We start from the raw sequence: 21,216 nt of genomic DNA, 5'->3' as shown, positions 1-21,216 counted from the left end.
TTATTTTTTGCAGTGCAGATTACACCAAGTACATTTTTACAGTAGGTGTTATTTTTGCAATGTGTGTTTTACAGTGCGGATTATTTTTTACAGTGTAGATCATTTTTTACAGTGCAGATTACATTCAGTACATTTTTGAGTGTTTTACAGAGTATATCATTTTTCAGTGTACTTTTTTTTTTACAGTGCAGATGAATAAATGACATTAGGACTTTAACCTTCTAACTTATTTTAATGGATTCTTTTACAGTGTATATTGTTTTTTAGTGTGATCACGTCCAGTATAATTTTTTAGTGTATTTTTTACAGTGCAGATGAATGAGTGACACTCAGACTTTAACTATTAAACTGATTTTATTGGATTGTTTTACAGTACAGAAGCTTGATGAGGAGAACAGGATTCAGGTTCTTCTGAACGTTTTTTAAATCCTCCAAACCTCCTGATGGACAGAAGAAGCTGAAGTTCAGCTCCTCTGGAGTCTCTGCAGGAAAAACTTGTTTCTGTTTGAACGTTTTGTTCTTTATTTCAGGAAACGTTCGTCTGGATCTCAGAAAAACTGAACCTGGAGCCAAAAACTTTTCTGCTCCTCCACAATAAAAGCAGCTGTGGAGCTCCAGAAGATCAGACTACAGCCAGACGTTCTCACTGGAACCTCAGGAGAACATCTGGGTCTGGATCACTTTTAGATTTTTACAGCGACAGAAATCAGAAAAAGTTTTGTTTTTCTTGCAGGAACGTCAAGTTTCATTTAAATCCTTTGACCAAAAACATAGAAAACATAAAAACAAATCAGATAAATAAGAAGCCGTTCTACTGAGGCTCTAGAATCGCTTGAATTATTTCCCTGAAGAATCCGTAGAAGCTCCGGTTCCACCTCGGAGACCAGATGAAGACCAGAGACGCTCAGTTCTTCTTCGGATGCTGGAAAAGACAGAAAACAGGAAAACGTGAAAATGATGGTCAGAGCAGCAGCAGGACGCAGAAAAACGGAATTTAAGGAATCTTTCTCTGAAGAATAAAAGGTCAGAAAACTATTTACCGTCATCGAGTTACATTACAGATAAAATCCAGAAAATCACTGGAAAAAGAAAACAGACCTGAACTGTCCACATGAGAAATCTGGATTTTCAGAAAATTAATTTACAGTTTTAAATCATTTACAGACATTTGCTGCTATTTAAAGGAAAATTCTGTTAAGGATTAAATGTTAAATTTAAAAATAAAAAGAAATAAAAAAGACCAAAGATGCCAATAATGTCAACACTAAAACCAAATCAGTTCCATGCGATTCTTAACTGCATTTATTTAAAGTAAACCAGCAGAAAACTGATTTTACAGACATTTATTATTATTGAGAGAAAAGTTCTGAACACTGAGGAGCTACAGTTAGTTCATATTAATATTAGAAACAAAAATCAATCATTCATTTGACGATAAAAACAATTATAATAAAAACAACAAACAAATCAAGTTTCAGTATTTCTACAGATCAGAATTTATTCTTTTACAATAAAATTCCACTTTTTAAACTGAGCAGAAAACAGATTTTACAGAAATCTGCTGTTTTATAAAAACATATGAAGGATTAAATTATTTCTAAACTGCTGAAAATGTTTTCCTTCTTTTGTCAGATTCCAGTTTTTTTTTTTTACAGATTTTTGTTGCTATTTGAAAGAAAATCATTTTTGAAAAGTGCAAAAATAATGAAGAACTTTTCACAGTTTGTTTCAGAGCTTCACTGTTTTATTAAATTAAAAATATAAATGTAAAACAGAAAAAGTCTGAATTTACACGATGACCGTAAAAGACAAAAAGACCAGAAAAATGATCATTTACTGTTTTTCAATGTTTGAACTTAAAATTACATTTTTTAATTTATGTGAATTTAACAAAATTAGAATTTTACACAAAACAGCTTTTAATCATTTAACAATTGACTGTTAAAGTTTTTATTATTTCTCATAATATCCAATAAAATCCCAGAAAAAGTCACTTTATTATTATTAAATGGTTAACTGTAATAAAAAGGAGTCAAACTGTAAATAATGTTAAATATGATCAAATCTGTTTTTATACAAATACCGCACTTATTTGCTCTTTTACAACATTTTACGATAAACAAACAAAATATACTTAAATCTGTACACATAAGAAATAAATGTTAAAAGGGTTTAATTCACATGTTGAATGTGAAAACAGATTAAAACTGTAAAAAAATAAAAACGTCCTCATAAAGTCTGTATTTTTATAAATGTTAATTTATTCTTTTTTTGCCATGTTTGTTATTTTCTGTTTTTTAATTGCTTCTGATTTCCAACAAAATCACAAAAAGTGTTAATTTTATTTGTGTTTTTATTTATTATTTCATACGTTACATTTAAATAACATCAAACGTGTGTTTTTATAAACAGTTGTTTGTTTTACAGTTTTATTGTTTTTAAAGCTGCAGAACATTTGATTGGTCAGATTTATGTTGTTATTATAAAAGGAAAAGTCTGTCATTATAAATCATCTAACTGGTTATTTTGTGGCTATTTTCCTCGTATCTTCACAGTTTTGACGGGTTTTGTCACCTCGCTGCCAGATTTCAATCATTTTCTGTCAGATATTTCATTTTTTCTGCCTTTTCCAGCATCATAAGCGGTTGGAGTCCAGCTGATTGAGTTAAATAAATCCTCAGAGGAGGACCGGATGTTTCCCCGCCTGAACGTCCAATTAAAGCCTCGACCAATCAGGACCATCGTCAGTCTGCATTTAGCTTCCATTTGCTGCAGCTGCTCGTCAGACGGTCTCAGGAGGTTCAGGAGGAGGAATCAGCAGCGAGTCATCCAGAACCTCCAGACGGAGCTCCACGATTCACCTCTAAGGGGACAGAACCAGATCCAGGGTTCCTCCACAGGCTTGGAGGTTCCTGATCTGAGAGCAGCAATAAGAAGAAGCTGAACAGGAGCTCTGCTGCTTCTGAAGGTTCTCCACAAAAATAAATCCACTTCATGTGATTCTAACCAGAGGATGAGTTCCAGTGAAGCGAAGAAAACGTTCTAAAAAGTTAAAAAGCCTCAAACACGGTTCTAAAGTTTTACATTTCAGTCAGGTTCTACTGATGTTAGAGCCTCAACAGGTGGAGAAACGTGGACCACAGACTGGGTTTTAGTAGAAACATGGATCCATCCATAGATAGACACTGACAGGAACTTTATGGAGACACTTGACCAGTCCGGGTTTTTAGAGTTTGTTCTTCTTTTCCCATTTCCAAGGACCAGGATTTAATCTGCTGGATCCATTCAGCTGTTCTGATCTCATGGAACGATTCCGTCTCCAGTAGTTTTACTGAACGTTCAGATAGAAGCTGGTAGAACACAGAGGAACAGGTCCATTTATCTTCTGATTAATGAGTCACACATGAAGCTCCAGGATGATTTAAACATCAGTCGCTGCTGCCAGCTTCATTCACAGACAGAGGGAAGATCTTCATCTGAACCTCCTCAGAACATCTGGTTCTTCATCTGCAGTACCTTCATCAATGATCAGAGTTCTACCTTCAGATTCATCACCTTTATCCAGCAGATAGAACCACGACATTCTATCTTTTTGGGGCCGATGACTTAATTAGGCCAAAATAAGTCAAAAAACAACAAAAATGAACCCAAAATGGTCCACACTGACAATAACCTGTCCAAAATGACTCAAACGCTTGACATTTGTCCAAAATTACTTGGAATTAGCCCAAAATGAGTCAAAAATGGTCCAAACTGACAAAAAGCTGCACAAAATAACTTAAATGTGTTCAAAATAATCCAAAACTGTCCAAAATGACTCAAGGATTTGTTTAAAATCAGTCAGTTTGCCCCAAAAGTGACACAAATTTGTTCAAAATAAGTCAAAAATTGCCCAAAGTGGTCTGAAAATGGTCCACACCAACGATGCCCTGTCCAAAAGGAGTCAGACTTTGTCCAAAAGGAGTCAAACATTGTCCAGAATGAGTCAGACTTTGCCTAAATGAGTCAGACTTTGCCTAAATGAGTCAAAGTTTGTCTAAAATGAGTCAAAGTTTGCCTAAAATGAGTCAAAGTTTGCCTAAAATGAGTCAAAGTTTGTCTAAAATGAGTCAAAGTTTGCCTAAAATGAGTCAAAGTTTGCCTAAAATGAGTCAAAGTTTGCCTAAAATGAGTCAAAGTTTGCCTAAAATTAGTCAGTTTGTCTAAAATGAGTCAAAGTTTGCCTAAAATGAGTCAAAGTTTGTCTAAAATGAGTCAAAGTTTGTCTAAAATGAGTCAAAGTTTGCCTAAAATGAGTCAAAGTTTGCCTAAAATGAGTCAAAGTTTGTCTAAAATGAGTCAAAGTTTGCCTAAAATGAGTCAGTTTGTCTAAAATGAGTCAAAGTTTGCCTAAAATGAGTCAAAGTTTGTCTAAAATGAGTCAAAGTTTGCCTAAAATGAGTCAGTTTGCCTAAAATGAGTCAAAGTTTGCCTAAAATGAGTCAAAGTTTACCCAGAATGTCTTGAAATTTGCCCAAATTATTCAAAATTGGCCAAAATAAGTCAAAAATGGTCCAAACTGACAGAAAGCTGTAAAATAACTGGAAATTTGCCAAAAATATCCAAAAGTTTGTCCAAAAGTTTAGGAGGAGAAACATCTAAGTTGTGGTAGAAACGGACCTCAGATCAGTTTAAATCCATCCAGGATCTCAGCATGAGTAACTTTAGACACACTGAACCATTATAAAAAATATTTTTAGTCGTTTTGGATGACTTCTGTCATTTAGAACCAGTTTTTGAGTCATTTTCAAAAACTTCAGATGAATTCTATCTTAAGCTGGAGAACTTTCAAAAGGTCGTTCAGGGTGAACTTTCATGGCGGTTCTGTGTCTATTTTTGATGGATTTGTGTGTTTTTGTGGTTATTTTGTGTTCTTTGGGGTAGTTCTGTGTCTCCTTAGGTGGTTAGTTGGTCAGAACTCTTTGAGGAGGATCATTTTATCCCCCGACAGTCTGAATAAACTCGTTTGGCTGAAATGAACGCCGTCTCATTCTTAGTTCCACCTCCACTGAAGTCCAGCTTGTTATGAATGAATTAAAGCTTCTTTTATCTCTGGTGGACATCAGACTGGACCTCCCAGAAGCTTTCAGACCTGATTGTCTCTGATAAGAACCTCCAGGGATGCTGATACTCACAGCAGCAGACAGCGCCTGGTCCAGGTCCTCTAAGATGTCGGCTTCGTCCTCCAGACCCACAGAGAGGCGGATCAGAGTGTCGCTGATGCCCAGAACCTTCCTCTCGTTCTCCGGCACCGACGCATGGGTCATGATGGCCCTGAAAGGATGAAAGCACCACAGCAGAGACTTCAGAAGAAAATAAAACGTCTCAATCAGACAGTTAGAGGGAGTCTGGTCTGCTCCTGATCTCTGCTGCCCCCTGGTGGTGATACGGGGAATTACAGTTCAGGTTGGAGCTAAAGCAGGAGAATCAATCATCTTAGTCCAGCTCCATCCAGTCTGATCACCAGAAAAACCAGTAAAACCAGTAAAACCACAGCTTAATAACCTCTAAATAACTCCTCATGGTTCCTTTGGTTTACTGCAGAAATGTTCACATTTAAGGAATTATCTTCATGAACAACCTGAAATTTATGAAGAATAATAAATTCACCCTCAGTTTATCATTTCCACATCACAACTTCCAGATCACAGAGTGTCTACAAAGGAACACAACATTTAGTCACCTGGAGCTGAACCACAGAGGATTTACTGGAGGGTCAGAACCACAACAGAAGAAAGAAAACGACTGTCACAAAAATAAGACAAAAAACGGCAAGAAAATGACAACACAAAACAAAAAAAACTTACAAAGCCACAAAAAATGAGAAAAGCAAGAAACAAGACACACACAAAAAAACACCAAATAAAGCAAAAGACACAATAGAAAGCAACAAAAACAAGATCAAAAATGACAAAAGCGAGAAACAAAACAATACAAAAGTCGACAACGCGAGATAAAAAACAACAACAAACTAGAAAAGCACTCGGAGAGCGCATACCTCCGCCATGCCGTTTGTCTGTCCATCTGTGTGTGTGTGTGTGTCTGTCTGTTAACAGCATAACAGACAAACTCTGTCCAATTGAGAGATGGCTGCCTGGTGGCCGTCTCTCAATTGTCCTTCGACCTTCAAAAAATTCCTGGACCCAGACGGTGATCCGGATCACCTCCAAAATCTAATCGATTCTTACTCTTGCTCTTCCGAACATCCTGTAAAAATTTGGTGAAAATCCGTCCATGACTTTTTGAGTTATGCTGTTAACACACACACACACACACACACACACACACACACACACACACACACACACACACACACATGTTTGTACTTCTATCTTAGTGAGGACATCCATAGGCGTAATGCATTTCCTAGAGCCTTACCCTAACCTTAACCATCACAACTGATCGTCTAACCCTAATCCTTACCCTAACCCTAACCAAACCTCAATTCATACCTGTTCTCTAAAAACAAGTCTTCACCCTCAAACATGGCTGTTTCAAAGTGAGGACCGGCCAAAATGTCCTCACTTTGTAAAAATGTCCTCACTTTGATAGTTAAATGCAGAAAATGGTACTCACAATGTAGCAAGTACAAGAACACACACACACACACACACACACACACACACACACAGGTGATTACATAACCTATGGTAATAATGCAAAACACAAAACGACAAAAACATGAGTCAAAAAAGTTAGAAAGCAACAAAAAAATGAGAAAAATGACACAATGAGACCAAAAATTACAAAGGGGTGAAAAACAAACGACAAAAATGTGAGAAACGACAAAAGTCCCACAAAAAAAGACAAAAAACAACAAATACCAGACAGAATATTACAAAAAAGAGACAAAGGACACAAAACAAAAAAAAGAGAGAAAAGTTAGAAAGCAACAAAAAATGGATTGGACCGTCTGGAGGGCCGGTTCTGGTCCACGGGCCTCATGTTGGACCCCTGAACTAAACGGAACTTAAATGTGTTCTGTTAACTGATTTAAACTTACGGATGTTCTGCTAAACTCTCGTATCCACCGAGACTCTCAGCGATGGCAAACATCTGGAAAACATCAGAGAACAGCAAAAAGTGAAGCATTTAAAAAACAGTGAGAGGAAATAAAGCTGCAGCTCCACGTCAATAATGAGACTAAAAACCTCAGTTTGATGATAAAAGACAAAGAACAACAGAGAATACCAGAATAAGTGGTGTTTATTCAGAAAAGATGCATCTTTATGACTGTCATGTGTTGAAGGACTGATCAGTAACATCCTCTTTGCTGCTTCTTTTCCTATTTTGGAATAAATGTCTGGAAAAAAGTATCAATTGTGTTTATGTTTTTTATAAAATACTGTTAAAAACAATAAAATTTGACTTTTGGATCCAAAAACAGCAATGATGGCGGTAATTTAATTCATTTTTACCAAACAGTTCCAGCTGCATTTAAGCAGCTTAGAACACTACAGTACCACAGCTATGGCTCTGTCATGAATCCATTTAAGGTATTTGGATTGGGTTCTCAAATATATTCAATATAATAAAAACTTTCAGGCATTTCTGCTTTAAAATACGTTTTTAATCCATAAAAATACATGTTAGCTTTTATTTTTTAGGGGTTTTAGTGTTTTAAAATGCTAAATGGACGCTAAATCTCAATTCTGTATCATAAATAATAAAGATAATTCCTGTTTTTATTTATGCTATTTGTCTGCAACTCACACTTTATACATTTTAGAATATATTTAAAAATGAGGAATTTACAGCAACTACATTAAATATCATGTTCAGATATTAATTCCTGGAAATGTCCTGCAGCTCTACTTTATTTTACTGCATTTTTACAGCATTAAAACTGTTAAAATAGGAGGTTTTCTGTTGAATACTGTAACTGGATTTCCCAATAATATACTGAGTTTATTAACATTTAGTGGAGCTGCTGAGAATTACACATTTAACTCAGAATCACCACAAAAAGACTCAGAATCATTCTTTTTGTGGTGATTTTGAGTTAAATGTGTAATCCAGAAGCCCCAGCAGTTAGAGGAGGTTCTTACTTTGAGGCTACTGAGGAAGGCTCTGGCGTGTTCCAGCTTCCCTTTAATGTAGAAGGTGATCATCCCTGGACAGCCGGTGCACTGCTTCTTCATCACGTCATACTGAGGGTGGGACGGCAGGCCTGAAGAAACAGGAAAAGTCTGCTGTTAGAGAGAGAGAAGTCCTGGAACGCTGCAGACAACAGGGGGAGTGGAGCGCTTCTACAGAGAGAACACAGCTCACTGTACCTCAGATATACACCAAGAGGTTCTTTAAAAGTTCTACGTTTGGTTCACTCACAACGGTTTAACAAACAGCAAAAAGAAAAGCTCTCAGACTTCAGTCCTCCTCCAAAGCTGCTCAGTCTTTGTTTCATTTCTGACGGATTAAATCTTTAATCAAAAATGACATTAAGCTGAGCACAGGCGGGTTATAAATGTGTACGTTATGTACGAATTTGTGTTGTTTTGTGTCTCATTTTTGTCGTGTCGAATCACGTGACCTAAATATGTAGCAGGAACTGATGGACTCAGAAACACCCCCATAGTTTAATCAGTTGTTCCTTGGATCATTTCTGATGGATAAGTCCTGATAAGTCCTCAGAGGTGGATTTGTAGTAGGATCACAATCAGCTGATGTAGTGTTCACTGGTTGTCATGGTTACAGTGATGCCGTGCTGCTATCTGGAAATGATACAGAAATCTTTAACTAATCCATGGATCCAGACTATGAGCTGATCACTGCCAGAATCTGATCACTTGGTCCTTGTGTCATTTCTGAACTTCAAGGAAAATTTCATGAGAAACTGGCATGATGGTGCCTCCACCGTGCTTCATCATGATGCTGCCTCCACCGTGCTTCATCATGATGCTGCCTCCACCGTGCTTCATCATGATGCTGCCTCCACCGTGCTTCACATCATGATGCTGCCTCCACCGTGCTTCACATCATGATGCTGCCTCCACCGTGCTTCACATCATGATGCTGCCTCCACCATGCTTCACATCATGATGCTGCCTCCACCGTGCTTCACATCATGATGCTGCCTCCACCGTGCTTCATCATGATGCTGCCTCCACCGTGCTTCATCATGATGCTGCCTCCACCATGCTTCACATCATGATGCTGCCTCCACCATGCTTCACATCATGATGCTGCCTCCACCGTGCTTCACATCATGATGCTGCCTCCACCATGCTTCATCATGATGCTGCCTCCACCGTGCTTCATCATGATGCTGCCTCCACCGTGCTTCATCTCGTGATGCTGCCTCCACCGTGCTTCTCAGTGGGGATGATGTGTTTGTGATGATGTTCAGTGTTTGGTGTCCATCAAACATATCATCTAGTCTGTTGGACATAAAGCTCCATCCTGGTCTCCTCAAACCAAAGAACCTTCTTCCAGGTGTCTTCAGAGTCTCCACATGTCTTCTGGTGAACTCTAGTCCAGATTTAATTGGAGCTTTTTCCATCAGAGTCTTTCTCTTTGTCTCCATGAAGCTTTGTCTGGTGAAGAACAGACAACAGTTGCTGGATGAACAGTCTGAAGATGGAACTCCTTCAGAGGAGTCATAGAGTCTTGGTTTCTTGGTTCTTCAGTCTACATGGTGTAGTTCTAGTCAGAAGTTCTGATCCACCAGAGACTGGACCTTCCAGATCCAGGAGTCTTTATCCTCCAATCACTGACCTCAGATCACCCATTAAGGACTTCAAGAACCAACTGTCTGCTCTGAGTTCAATCAGATGAATCATTTTAAGGAAGTAACAGTTGTGCAGTCACTTATTTTATGTCTTTACTTTCCATAACCGACACTAATGACATGTAAAACAGTATCTGTCTTCCACAGCATGAAGCTAAACAGCAGCCTGAGGAGTTTGTTTGAAACGCAGACGTGTCTCAACAAGACTTTTTTATGAAGTCTGTAACCTGGGAAGATGACTCTCTCCACCCGGGGATCGGCCTCCAGGAACTTGGCAGCAGCCATGGCGTTCTTAAAGTGGCGCTCCATCCGGAGGTGAAGCGTCTTCAGGCCTCGGTTCACCAGGAAGCAGTCGAAGGGCGACGGAACGCCTCCGAGAGCTGAAACGAGACGACAAAAGCAACACAGAGCTCACCAACACACAACCAGCAGATCCGTCTGGAAAGGTTTAAAGTGATTCAGAACTTTGGCCTCAGCAGCAGATTTGGTTCTTTAATGAGAGAATTTAGGTCAAATAACTGCTTCACCAAATACTGGCAGACAGACCAGTAAACAGCTGAAATGTACTGGGAACCAGTTTAGAGAGGCTGAAACATACAGGAAACCAATTTAAAGAAACAGATACATCCTGGGAACCAGTATAAAGAAGGTGTAACATGCTGGGTGATTGAAACCATGAAGCTCTCATTTAACGTCCTGTTGACAGACGCAGCATTTCTTCTGTTCAGGACGGTGAAATCTGAAGGCCTGATCGACCTCATGTCAACACGTTCTGACTTGTTCTCACCATTTTGCAGAAACTTGAGTCGTTCATGCAGATCTTCTCTGTTCATGGAGATCAGACCCATCACCACGTCGCTGTGTCCTGCACAATAAATCACAGGAAGAAAGAAAAGTGTAAAAAAAAATGGTTCATTTATTTATATGTGTGTCTGTTCTCTACTGGGGGATAAAACCTGACAGGCTGAGCATAAATTAGACACTTAAGCTGTAGAATGAAGTCCTGAAGTAAAGTTTTTTTGGTTTAGATTTGATCTTTTTTCACATTATTCTGCAATAAATGTTGAAATAGTAACAGAGTAACGGATCATTCAGAGCTGGAGGACGTTTTCCATCCCATAATAATCCACGTATTAAACCCTAAAACATCAGTAGTGTGTAAATGTTCTTAAGACCAAATCTATAAAAACTAGGAGAAAAGAATGTTAAAATATTTTAAATACCAAAAAAGTCTGGAGTTCCCCTAAAATCACATTTTTCTCTTGTCCATCTGATGACCAAACTGGATCTCTGATAAAACAGTTAAAATCTCATTTAAATCTACTTTTTATGGTTTTATTTTTTCATTCATGTCTCTGTAATTGTGGGAACATTTTTGAATCGACATAATATTTTAAATAATAATTATTATCAATGGAACGTTTCCCACAGCATGCTAGTAGAACCCGGTGATGACGTTCTTGTCATTTTCTGCCTCATTCCTCTCATTTTGTCTTGGTTTTGAGAGAGAAAGAGAGGTTCATTTTTCAAACACGCTGAAGCCCAAATGTCCTCCAGATCTTTAATGATCCTAAAATAATCCACCAAACACTATTTATTGTGACAAATTCTGTTCATATCATCTTTAATACTTTAAATTGTAGTTTCTTGGTCGTCCAACCGCTGCTTTAGCTCTGAGCACGAGGCGGTGACCTGGAGAACCGGTTTTAATGAGTTAATTATTACATAATGACTCATGTACTGTAGTGCTGGTTCAGAATGAAAATATGATGATGAGAACCTACCGTTCGTCTGTGTAAGTATATAAAAATAAACAAAAACTGTTTGTGTAAGTATATAAAAATAAACAAAAACTGTTTGTGTAAGTGTATAAAAATAAACAAAAACTGTTAGTGTAAGTGTATAAAAAGAAACAAAAACTGTTTGTGTAAGTATATAAAAATAAACAAAAACTGTTTGTGTAAGTGTAAAAAAATAAACAAAAACTGTTTGTGTAAGTACAAAAAAATAAACAAAAACTGTTTGTGTAAGTGTATAAAAATAAACAAAAACTGTTTGTGTAAGTATATAAAAATAAACAAAAACTGTTTGTGTAAGTGTAAAAAAAGAAACAAAAACTGTTTGTGTAAGTGTATAAAAAGAAACAAAAACTGTTTGTGTAAGTGTATAAAAATAAACAAAAACTGTTTGTGTAAGTATATAAAAATAAACAAAAACTGTTTGTGTAAGTGTAAAAAAGAAACAAAAACTGTTTGTGTAAGTGTATAAAAATAAACAAAAACTGTGTAAGTATATAAAAACAAACAAAAACTGTTTGTGTAAGTGTATAAAAATAAACAAAAACTGTTTGTGTAAGTGTATAAAAAGAAACAAAAACTGTTTGTGTAAGTGTAAAAAAATAAACAAAAACTGTTTGTGTAAGTGTATAAAAATAAACAAAAACTGTTTGTGTAAGTGTATAAAAATAAACAAAAACTGTTTGTGTAAGTGTAAAAAAATAAACAAAAACTGTTTGTGTAAGTATATAAAAATAAACAAAAACTGTTTGTGTAAGTGTATAAAAATAAACAAAAAGTGTTTGTGTAAGTGTATAAAAATAAACAAAAACTGTTTGTGTAAGTGTATAAAAATAAACAAAAACTGTTTGTGTAAGTGTAAAAAAAGAAACAAAAACTGTTTGTGTAAGTGTATAAAAATAAACAAAAACTGTGTAAGTATATAAAAATAAACAAAAACTGTTTGTGTAAGTGTATAAAAATAAACAAAAACTGTTTGTGTAAGTGTATAAAAATAAACAAAAACTGTGTAAGTATATAAAAATAAACAAAAACTGTTTGTGTAAGTATATAAAAACAAACAAAAACTGTTTGTGTAAGTGTATAAAAATAAACAAAAACTGTTTGTGTAAGTGTATAAAAAGAAACAAAAACTGTTTGTGTAAGTGTAAAAAAATAAACAAAAACTGTTTGTGTAAGTATATAAAAATAAACAAAAACTGTTTGTGTAAGTGTATAAAAATAAACAAAAAGTGTTTGTGTAAGTGTATAAAAATAAACAAAAACTGTTTGTGTAAGTGTATAAAAATAAACAAAAACTGTTTGTGTAAGTGTAAAAAAAGAAACAAAAACTGTTTGTGTAAGTGTATAAAAATAAACAAAAACTGTGTAAGTATATAAAAATAAACAAAAACTGTTTGTGTAAGTGTATAAAAATAAACAAAAACTGTTTGTGTAAGTGTATAAAAATAAACAAAAACTGTGTAAGTATATAAAAATAAACAAAAACTGTGTAAGTATATAAAAATAAACAAAAACTGTTTGTGTAAGTGTAAAAAAAGAAACAAAAACTGTTTGTGTAAGTGTATAAAAATAAACAAAAACTGTTTGTGTAAGTGTATAAAAATAAACAAAAACTGTTTGTGTAAGTGTATAAAAAGAAACAAAAACTGTTTGTGTAAGTGTATAAAAATAAACAAAAACTGTGTAAGTGTATAAAAATAAACAAAAACTGTTTGTGTAAGTGTAAAAAAAGAAACAAAAACTGTTTGTGTAAGTGTAAAAAAAGAAACAAAAACTGTTTGTGTAAGTGTAAAAAAAGAAACAAAAACTGTTTGTGTAAGTGTAAAAAAGAAACAAAAACTGTTTGTGTAAGTGTATAAAAAAGAAACAAAAACTGTTTGTGTAAGTATAAAAAAATAAACAAAAACTGTTTGTGTAAGTGTATAAAAAGAAACAAAAACTGTTTGTGTAAGTGTAAAAAAAGAAACAAAAACTGTTTGTGTAAGTACAAAAAAATAAACAAAAACTGTTTGTGTAAGTGTAAAAAAAGAAACAAAAACTGTTTGTGTAAGTGTAAAAAAAGAAACAAAAACTGTTTGTGTAAGTGTATAAAAAGAAACAAAAACTGTTTGTGTAAGTGTATAAAAATAAACAAAAACTGTTTGTGTAAGTGTAAAAAAAGAAACAAAAACTGTTTGTGTAAGTGTAAAAAAGAAACAAAAACTGTTTGTGTAAGTGTAAAAAAAGAAACAAAAACTGTTTGTGTAAGTGTATAAAAAGAAACAAAAACTGTTTGTGTAAGTGTAAAAAAAGAAACAAAAACTGTTTGTGTAAGTGTAAAAAAAGAAACAAAAACTGTTTGTGTAAGTACAAAAAATAAACAAAAACTGTTTGTGTAAGTATATAAAAATAAACAAAAACTGTTTGTGTAAGTATATAAAAATAAACAAAAACTGTTTGTGTAAGTGTATAAAAATAAACAAAAACTGTTTGTGTAAGTATAAAAAATAAACAAAAACTGTTTGTGTAAGTATAAAAAAATAAACAAAAACTGTTTGTGTAAGTGTATAAAAATAAACAAAAACTGTTTGTGTAAGTGTAAAAAAAGAAACAAAAACTGTTTGTGTAAGTGTATAAAAATAAACAAAAACTGTTTGTGTAAGTGTATAAAAAGAAACAAAAACTGTTTGTGTAAGTGTATAAAAAGAAACAAAAACTGTTTGTGTAAGTGTATAAAAAATAAACAAAAACTGTTTGTGTAAGTATAAAAAATAAACAAAAACTGTTTGTGTAAGTGTATAAAAAATAAACAAAAACTGTTTGTGTAAGTATAAAAAAATAAACAAAAACTGTTTGTGTAAGTGTATAAAAATAAACAAAAACTGTTTGTGTAAGTGTAAAAAAGAAACAAAAACTGTTTGTGTAAGTGTATAAAAAGAAACAAAAACTGTTTGTGTAAGTGTATAAAAATAAACAAAAACTGTTTGTGTAAGTGTATAAAAAGAAACAAAAACTGTTTGTGTAAGTATAAAAAATAAACAAAAACTGTTTGTGTAAGTGTATAAAAATAAACAAAAACTGTTTGTGTAAGTGTATAAAAAGAAACAAAAACTGTTTGTGTAAGTGTATAAAAAGAAACAAAAACTGTTTGTGTAAGTGTATAAAAAGAAACAAAAACTGTTTGTGTAAGTATAAAAAATAAACAAAAACTGTTTGTGTAAGTATAAAAAATAAACAAAAACTGTTTGTGTAAGTGTATAAAAATAAACAAAAACTGTTTGTGTAAGTGTATAAAAATAAACAAAAACTGTTTGTGTAAGTGTAAAAAAGAAACAAAAACTGTTTGTGTAAGTGTATGAAAATAAACAAAAACTGTTTGTGTAAGTGTATAAAAAGAAACAAAAACTGTTTGTGTAAGTGTATAAAAATAAACAAAAACTGTTTGTGTAAGTGTATAAAAATAAACAAAAACTGTTTGTGTAAGTATAAAAAATAAACAAAAACTGTTTGTGTAAGTGTATAAAAAGAAACAAAAACTGTTTGTGTAAGTGTATAAAAATAAACAAAAAGTGTTTGTGTAAGTATATAAAAAGAAACAAAAACTGTTTGTGTAAGTGTAAAAAAGAAACAAAAACTGTTTGTGTAAGTATAAAAATAAACAAAAACTGTTTGTGTAAGTGTATAAAAATAAACAAAAACTGTTTGTGTAAGTGTATGAAAATAAACAAAAACTGTTTGTGTAAGTGTATAAAAATAAACAAAAACTGTGTAAGTATATAAAAAGAAACAAAAACTGTTTGTGTAAGTGTATAAAAAAGAAACAAAAACTGTTTGTGTAAGTGTATAAAAAAGAAACAAAAACTGTTTGTGTAAGTGTATAAAAAAGAAACAAAAACTGTTTGTGTAAGTGTATAAAAAAATAAACAAAAACTGTTTGTGTAAGTGTATAAAAATAAACAAAAACTGTTTGTGTAAGTGTAAAAAAATAAACAAAAACTGTTTGTGTAAGTGTATAAAAATAAACAAAAACTGTTTGTGTAAGTGTATAAAAATAAACAAAAACTGTTTGTGTAAGTATATAAAAATAAACAAAAACTGTTTGTGTAAGTATATAAAAAGAAACAAAAACTGTTTGTGTAAGTGTAAAAAAATAAACAAAAACTGTTTGTGTAAGTGTAAAAAAGAAACAAAAACTGTTTGTGTAAGTATAAAAAAAGAAACAAAAACTGTTTGTGTAAGTATATAAAAATAAACAAAAACTGTTTGTGTAAGTATATAAAAAGAAACAAAAACTGTTTGTGTAAGTGTAAAAAAAGAAACAAAAACTGTTTGTGTAAGTACAAAAAAGAAACAAAAACTGTTTGTGTAAGTGTATAAAAAAGAAACAAAATCTGTTTGTGTAAGTGTATAAAAATAAACAAAAACTGTTTGTGTAAGTATATAAAAATAAACAAAAACTGTTTGTGTAAGTGTATAAAAATAAACAAAAACTGTTTGTGTAAGTGTATAAAAATAAACAAAAACTGTTTGTGTAAGTGTATAAAAATAAACAAAAACTGTTTGTGTAAGTATAAAAAAATAAACAAAAACTGTTTGTGTAAGTATAAAAAATAAACAAAAACTGTTTGTGTAAGTGTATAAAAATAAACAAAAACTGTTTGTGTAAGTGTATAAAAAGAAACAAAAAGTGTTTGTGTAAGTGTATAAAAATAAACAAAAACTGTTTGTGTAAGTGTATAAAAAGAAACAAAAACTGTTTGTGTAAGTGTAAAAAAAGAAACAAAAACTGTTTGTGTAAGTGTAAAAAAAGAAACAAAAACTGTTTGTGTAAGTGTAAAAAAAGAAACAAAAACTGTTTGTGTAAGTGTAAAAAAAGAAACAAAAACTGTTTGTGTAAGTGTAAAAAAGAAACAAAAACTGTTTGTGTAAGTGTAAAAAAGAAACAAAAACTGTTTGTGTAAGTATAAAAAAATAAACAAAAACTGTTTGTGTAAGTATATAAAAAGAAACAAAAACTGTTTGTGTAAGTATAAAAAATAAACAAAAACTGTTTGTGTAAGTATAAAAAATAAACAAAAACTGTTTGTGTAAGTGTATAAAAATAAACAAAAACTGTTTGTGTAAGTGTAAAAAAGAAACAAAAACTGTTTGTGTAAGTGTATAAAAAGAAACAAAAACTGTTTGTGTAAGTGTATAAAAAGAAACAAAAACTGTTTGTGTAAGTATAAAAAATAAACAAAAACTGTTTGTGTAAGTGTATAAAAAGAAACAAAAACTGTTTGTGTAAGTGTATAAAAAGAAACAAAAACTGTTTGTGTAAGTATATAAAAATAAACAAAAACTGTTTGTGTAAGTGTATAAAAAGAAACAAAATCTGTTTGTGTAAGTATATAAAAAGAAACAAAAACTGTTTGTGTAAGTGTATAAAAAGAAACAAAAACTGTTTGTGTAAGTGTATAAAAATAAACAAAAACTGTTTGTGTAAGTGTATAAAAAGAAACAAAAACTGTTTGTGTAAGTGTATAAAAAGAAACAAAAACTGTTTGTGTAAGTATATAAAAATAAACAAAAACTGTTTGTGTAAGTGTATAAAAAGAAACAAAATCTGTTTGCGTAAGTGTATAAAAATAAACAAAAACTGTTTGTGTAAGTGTATAAAAATAAACAAAAACTGTTTGTGTAAGTGTATAAAAAAGAAACAAAAACTGTTTGTGTAAGTATATAAAAAGAAACAAAAACTGTTTGTGTAAGTGTATAAAAAGAAACAAAAACTGTTTGTGTAAGTGTATAAAAAGAAACAAAAACTGTTTGTGTAAGTGTATAAAAAGAAACAAAAACTGTTTGTGTAAGTATAAAAAATAAACAAAAACTGTTTGTGTAAGTATAAAAAATAAACAAAAACTGTTTGTGTAAGTGTATAAAAATAAACAAAAACTGTTTGTGTAAGTGTAAAAAAGAAACAAAAACTGTTTGTGTAAGTGTATAAAAAGAAACAAAAACTGTTTGTGTAAGTGTATAAAAATAAACAAAACTGTTTGTGTAAGTATAAAAAAATAAACAAAAACTGTTTGTGTAAGTGTATAAAAAGAAACAAAAACTGTTTGTGTAAGTGTATAAAAATAAACAAAAACTGTTTGTGTAAGTGTATAAAAATAAACAAAAACTGTTTGTGTAAGTGTATAAAAAGAAACAAAAACTGTTTGTGTAAGTGTATAAAAATAAACAAAAACTGTTTGTGTAAGTATAAAAAAATAAACAAAAACTGTTTGTGTAAGTATAAAAAATAAACAAAAACTGTTTGTGTAAGTGTATAAAAATAAACAAAAACTGTTTGTGTAAGTGTATAAAAAGAAACAAAAAGTGTTTGTGTAAGTGTAAAAAAAGAAACAAAAACTAGAGCAGAAAGAAGAACGTACCGTTCATGTATTTGGTGGCTGAGTACATGCAGATATCAGCTCCTAAAGCCAGGGGGCGCTGCGGAGTTAAAGACAAACATGAGTTAATGATCACACAGGAAACCATCAGACTGCTGCTTCAGAGTCAAGAGGCCGTGAAACCTGGAAGTACGCCGACATGAAGGTGTTGTCCACCACTACCACGATGTCCTTGTTGTGTTGGTGCACCAGATCAGAGCAGGCCTGGATGTCCACCACCTTCATGGTCGGGTTGGTGGGCGTCTCGATCCAGACCAGCTGCAGGAAGCAAACAGTCGTTTAGGCTCAGCGGCAGTTTGACGAGACAAACGCGAAGACGAAACTCTTCTGATGCTGCATTTAACATGAACAGGTCATTCCAGAAGAGGAGGACATCTGGGCTTCAAAATGTTTGACACAAAAGACAAAAACAAGACAGAATATGAACACAATGACACACGAAACAACAAAAACAAGACAGAATATGACAACAATGAGCCACGAAACAACAAAAACAAGACAGAATATGACAACAATGAGCCACGAAACAACAAAAACAAGATAAAACATGACAACAATGAGACACGAAACAACAAAAACAAGATAAAACATGACAACAATGACACACGAAACAACAAAACAAGACAGAATATGACAACAATGAGCCACGAAACAACAAAAACAAGATAAAACATGACAACAATGAGACACGAAACAACAAAAACAAGATAAAACATGACAACAATGACACACGAAACAACAAAAACAAGATAAAACATGACAACAATGAGACACGAAACAACAAAAACAAGATAAAACATGACAACAATGAGACACGAAACAACAAAAACAAGATAGACACGACAAAACAAGACAAAATATGACAACAATGAGCCATGAAACAACAAAAACAAGATAAAATATGACAACAATGAGACACAAAACAACAAAAACAAGATAAAGTATGACAACGAGACACGAAACAACAAAAACAAGATAGACACGACAAAACAAGACAAAATATGACAACAATGAGCCATGAAACAACAAAAACAAGATAAAATATGACAACAATGAGACACGAAACAACAAAAACAAGATAGACACGACAAAACAAGACAAAATATGACAACAATGAGCCATGAAACAACAAAAACAAGATAAAGTATGACAACAATGAGACACGAAACAACAAAAACAAGATAAAACATGACAACAATGAGACACGAAACAACAAAAACAAGATAAAACATGACAACAATGAGACACGAAACAACAAAAACAAGATAAAACATGACAACAATGAGACACGAAACAACAAAAACAAGATAGACACGACAAAACAAGACAAAATATGACAACAATGAGCCATGAAACAACAAAAACAAGATAAAATATGACAACAATGAGACACGAAACAACAAAAACAAGATAAAGTATGACAACGAGACACGAAACAACAAAAACAAGATAGACACGACAAAACAAGACAAAATATGACAACAATGAGCCATGAAACAACAAAAACAAGATAAAATATGACAACAATGAGACACGAAACAACAAAAACAAGATAGACACGACAAAACAAGACAAAATATGACAACAATGAGCCATGAAACAACAAAAACAAGATAAAGTATGACAACAATGAGACACGAAACAACAAAAACAAGATAAAACATGACAACAATGAGACACGAAACAACAAAAACAAGATAAAACATGACAACAATGAGACACGAAACAACAAAAACAAGATAGACACGACAAAACAAGACAAAATATGACAACAATGAGCCATGAAACAACAAAACAAGATAAAATATGACAACAATGAGACACGAAACAACAAAAACAAGATAAAGTATGACAACGAGACACGAAACAACAAAAACAAGATAGACACGACAAAACAAGACAAAATATGACAACAATGAGCCATGAAACAACAAAAACAAGATAAAATATGACAACAATGAGACACGAAACAACAAAAACAAGATAGACACGACAAAACAAGACAAAATATGACAACAATGAGCCATGAAACAACAAAAACAAGATAAAGTATGACAACAATGAGACACGAAACAACAAAAACAAGATAAAATATGACAACAATGAGACACTAAACAACAAAAACAAGATAGACACGACAAAACAAGACACAAAATGACAAAAACAAGACAGAATATGACAACAATGACACACGAAACAACAAAAACAAGATAGACACGACAAAACAAGACACAAAATGACAACAATGAGCCATGAAACAACAAAAACAAGATAAAATATGACAACAATGAGACACGAAACAACAAAAACAAGATAAAGTATGACAACGAGACACGAAACAACAAAAACAAGATAGACACGACAAAACAAGACACAAAATGACAAAAACAAGACAGAATATGACAACAATGACACACGAAACAACAAAAACAAGATAGACACGACAAAAACAAGACACAAAATGACAAAAACAAGACCAAAAAATGACAAAAGCAAGACACGAAACAACAACAACAAGACACAAAATGAGAAAAAACAAGACACAAAAATGGCAAAAACAAGATAGGCACGACAAAAACAACACAAAATGAGAAAAACAAGACACAAAACAACAACAAAAACAAGACACAAAACATCATCACCAGGTTGTGCTAACATGCTGTGGGACACATTCCATGAATAATAATTAATATTTAAAATATTATGCTTATTAAAAATGTTCCCACAATTACAGACATGAATGAAAAATAAAAGCAGAGAAAGTAGATTTAAATGAGATTCTAACTGTTTTATCAGAGATCCAGTTTGGTCATCAGGTGGACAAGAGAAAAATGTGATTTTAGGGGAACTCCAGACTTATTTGGGATTTAAAATATTTTAAACATTCTTTTCTCCTAGTTTTTATAGATTTGGTCTCAGGACAAGAAGATTTACAGACTACTGATGGAAAACGTCCTCCAGCTCTGAATGATCTATAAAGTGCTGATTCACAGTGACTCTAGAGGACACACCTAGTTGTCAAACAGGTACGGGATGTGTGTTTAATGAACCATGGAAACAACAAAGACTCACTGAACCACAGTGACTGCTCTTCATTCTATTATGTTCTCAACGTTTCCTGGACTTACTTTGGTGTTGGGCTTCAGAGCCGCCTTCAGCTTCTCTGGTTTTGTGCAATCGGCCAATGAGACGTCCAGACCGATGGTGGCAGCGATTCTCTGGAAGTAGCGGTTGGTTC

The 21,216-nt window shown here is 32.8% G+C and overlaps 1 protein-coding gene across 4 annotated transcripts in view; it reads right to left on the bottom strand.

The window, feature by feature from the left end:
- Positions 1-335: 335 nt before the first annotated feature.
- LOC110966412 (cystathionase (cystathionine gamma-lyase)) overlaps positions 336-21,216 on the bottom strand; it is a 353,362-nt gene continuing 332,481 nt past the window's right edge. For all 4 annotated transcript variants that reach the window (XM_051946742.1, XM_051946743.1, XM_022215763.2 and 1 more), the window contains exons 4-12: positions 21,107-21,216; positions 18,102-18,236; positions 17,961-18,018; positions 10,554-10,631; positions 9,994-10,146; positions 8,088-8,209; positions 7,043-7,095; positions 5,175-5,313; positions 336-922 (exon numbers count right to left, since the gene is read on the bottom strand). In XM_051946742.1, coding sequence (XP_051802702.1) covers positions 905-922; positions 5,175-5,313; positions 7,043-7,095; positions 8,088-8,209; positions 9,994-10,146; positions 10,554-10,631; positions 17,961-18,018; positions 18,102-18,236; positions 21,107-21,216 — 866 coding nt within the window. In that variant the 3' untranslated portion in view covers positions 336-904. The remainder of the gene's footprint in view (positions 923-5,174; positions 5,314-7,042; positions 7,096-8,087; positions 8,210-9,993; positions 10,147-10,553; positions 10,632-17,960; positions 18,019-18,101; positions 18,237-21,106) is intronic.

This window comes from Acanthochromis polyacanthus, chromosome 4 (assembly GCF_021347895.1).
Source record: "Acanthochromis polyacanthus isolate Apoly-LR-REF ecotype Palm Island chromosome 4, KAUST_Apoly_ChrSc, whole genome shotgun sequence".
Lineage (NCBI taxonomy): Eukaryota > Metazoa > Chordata > Actinopteri > Pomacentridae > Acanthochromis > Acanthochromis polyacanthus.
The sequence above is the reverse complement of the archived record's forward strand: the minus strand, read 5'-3'. Positions and strand labels throughout refer to the sequence as shown.